This window comes from Sinocyclocheilus grahami, unplaced genomic scaffold (genome assembly GCF_001515645.1).
Source record: "Sinocyclocheilus grahami isolate Dianchi unplaced genomic scaffold, SAMN03320097.WGS_v1.1 scaffold8199.1, whole genome shotgun sequence".
NCBI classification, from domain to species: Eukaryota; Metazoa; Chordata; class Actinopteri; order Cypriniformes; family Cyprinidae; genus Sinocyclocheilus; species Sinocyclocheilus grahami.
In genome coordinates this window covers 1,875-4,663 of record NW_015511931.1, presented here as the reverse complement: position 1 = coordinate 4,663, position 2,789 = coordinate 1,875, and the positions used below count along the sequence as shown (strand labels likewise).

Sequence of the window (2,789 nt, the reverse complement as noted above, 5' to 3'; positions counted from 1 at the left end):
TTTTAAATGGGAGAACTTGCACAATTGGTGGCTGACTAAATACTTGCCCCACTGTATATATTTAGGACATTTTTTTCAGTTTGATCACAAATAATAAGAAACTCAAGTTACCTGTAAGTACATAAAAATCCATGTTAGAACAATAGAAATCCCCTAAGTTTTTTTTTTTTACAACTAGTCAAACACAATTGTCTGAACAAAGGATTTCAGAAAAATGCTTGTGGTTTGTTTCATCCCAGAACCTGCAGTTTATCTTCACAAATGCATTGGCCAAATGAGTGCATTTAACATTTAGTGAATGAAAATCCAAACTGACAAAACATAGTAGTGTTACTTAGGACACTTCAGAAAACTTTCTGAAAATCTGAATGCATCATGTTGGCCTGCATTTGTAACTTTCTCAAAAAAAATAAATATTTTCTTTTCTACAGTGTAGTGACGATAAACTGTGTGAATCTGTGACAAAGTGTGCTGACTTTTAAGATTTCTGGTCACTTCATAATTCCCATACCTACATTTGTGCCATTTCTAGTTTTGATGACTTTAGTAATACTGGCAAGTATTGTGAGGGGAGACAATGCATATAAATATAGAGAGAGACAATGAGAGGTTTGCCCAAACTTTTGCCTGGTAGAGTATTTCCTCGTACTGTCCGTTTTTGAATGAACTCACCACAGAATTTGGAAATCGGCCTCACATTACAAGAAGCTGTTGAGACACCAAATGAGCTACTTGGCTGCGAATGACACAAACAGTGAGAGTGAAGAAAAGATTATTAAAAAATGAAATATTTTTAAGTTCAAGCTAAGACAAAGCAACCAAATGAAATCTCACCAATGGCATTCTGCAGAACTGACGTCTGTCTGGAGGCAAAGATCCTTGTTTGGTCATTAGCACTGAATGCATCATGTTGGCCTGCATTTGTAACTTTCTCAAAAAAAAAATATATTTTCTTTTCTACAGTGTAGTGACGATAAACTGTGTGAATCTGTGACAAAGTGTGCTGACTTTTAAGATTTCTGGTCACTTCATAATTCCCATACCTACATTTGTGCCATTTCTAGTTTTGATGACTTTAGTAATACTGGCAATTGTGAGGGGAGACAATGAATATAAATATAGAGAGAGACAATGAGAGGTTTGCCCAAACTTTTGCCTGGTAGAGTATTTCCTCGTACTGTCCGTTTTTGAATGAACTCACCACAGAATTTGGAAATCGGCCTCACATTACAAGAAGCTGTTGAGACACCAAATGAGCTATTTGGCTGCGAATGACACAAACAGTGAGAGTGAAGAAAAGATTATTAAAAAATTAAACATTTTAAGTTCAAGCTAAGACAAAGCAACCAAATGAAATCTCACCAATGGCATTCTGCAGAACTGACGTCTGTCTGGAGGCGAAGATCCTTGTTTGGTCATTAGCGCTGCAAAAGCGGTTTTCAGTTATTCAAAAAGGAAACCTATCAAACTGGCTGATTCAGTTTCCCATAAAAATACCACAAAGTGCATTTCTTATGATGACGCAACAGAAAAAAACAACCAATAAGAAGATGTAGGAAAGAGGAACTGAATCAATACTGTTCAGATGTCACATGTCATATTGCATCATCATAAAATGGAAAAAAAAAGAAGAAGCAAAAACTCACTGGGGCAGTACCTTTTCAAAAGGTACTAATATGTAGCATTTAGGTACTAATAGGTACACTTTACGTACAGATATGTGCCTTTAAGGTACTAAAATGCACCCTTTAGGGCTAAATATGGTACAAAGACAGCATTTGTAACTTTTTTCTTCTTCTTAGATTGTATCATGTTAGTGATATACTGTAGCCTAAACTCCTCTTAATGAGACAACAGGCCTAATACTTAGTGTATTATATGGTTGCATCTACAAAAACATCAATAACAGCATAAAGCTGGCAGTTCTTACCTGTCTGCTGGTAGTGACTGATCTTTTTCGCTAGATCAGCCCTATGGATGGACCTCAGGCACTGTTCGATCAAATCCATCTTCTCACTGGAGAGCTGGTCGAGTTTCTCCAACTCTACGGCAATGTCTAAAAAACTCTGTGTAAATATATGTTTTTAAAGAATCATTTCAGTTCCACACAAGAAACATTTCAGTTCCACACATGAAGAAAACAGCTTCCAGGACGTTGTACCTGGGCATTTTCCAGTTTATGTTTTGGTAAAGTTCCTCTCAGTAAGAATTTCAATGACTTCAGGTCTTCTGTGCCCATGTCCTCACTAACGTCAGCCATCAGTACTCTGAAAACACAAAGTCCAGGTTAAAACATTCTCCTGAGCCCCATATGGTGCACAAATGGAGATTCACAGAGGGGATCAGAGAGCATTACCTGTATTCTGACACAGAATGGCCATTTTTTAGCAGTCCCTCAACCGTGCTCTTGTTGGTGCTCAGCACTTGTCGCAGCAGATCATAGCGTTTTATTTTCAGAATGAGCTCCATGAGAAACACGTAATCCATCCTCGTTTGGCACAGTACAGATTGTAACATGCCTCTGGGATCTGTAGAGAACTTGTCCATATCAAGAGCGCCGCACAGGTAAGAGATCCGCTTGCATTCATCTGTGCTGAGCTCATCGGTGATCTGACTGATAGTGTGGTACAGGCCAGACATTCTGCTCCAAAAACAATGAAAGGAAGAATCTTTTTATATCACACTTAATTGGGAGTCTTTAGGTCATTTACAAATATTTAGGGTTTTAGAGCATCATTCCTTGTATTAAAGGGATAGTTCACCCAAAAATGAAAATGCTGTCATCATTT

General features: G+C 37.7%; 1 protein-coding gene across 1 annotated transcript in view; it reads right to left on the bottom strand.

Moving 5' to 3' along the window:
* Window positions 1-967: 967 nt before the first annotated feature.
* LOC107577992 (CASP8 and FADD-like apoptosis regulator) overlaps window positions 968-2,789 on the bottom strand; it is a 3,672-nt gene continuing 1,850 nt past the window's right edge. Inside the window, exons 2-6 of the mRNA XM_016264006.1 lie at window positions 2,357-2,641; window positions 2,162-2,267; window positions 1,931-2,066; window positions 1,363-1,424; window positions 968-1,265 (exon numbers count right to left, since the gene is read on the bottom strand). Coding sequence (XP_016119492.1) covers window positions 1,044-1,265; window positions 1,363-1,424; window positions 1,931-2,066; window positions 2,162-2,267; window positions 2,357-2,641 — 811 coding nt within the window. The 3' untranslated portion in view covers window positions 968-1,043. The remainder of the gene's footprint in view (window positions 1,266-1,362; window positions 1,425-1,930; window positions 2,067-2,161; window positions 2,268-2,356; window positions 2,642-2,789) is intronic.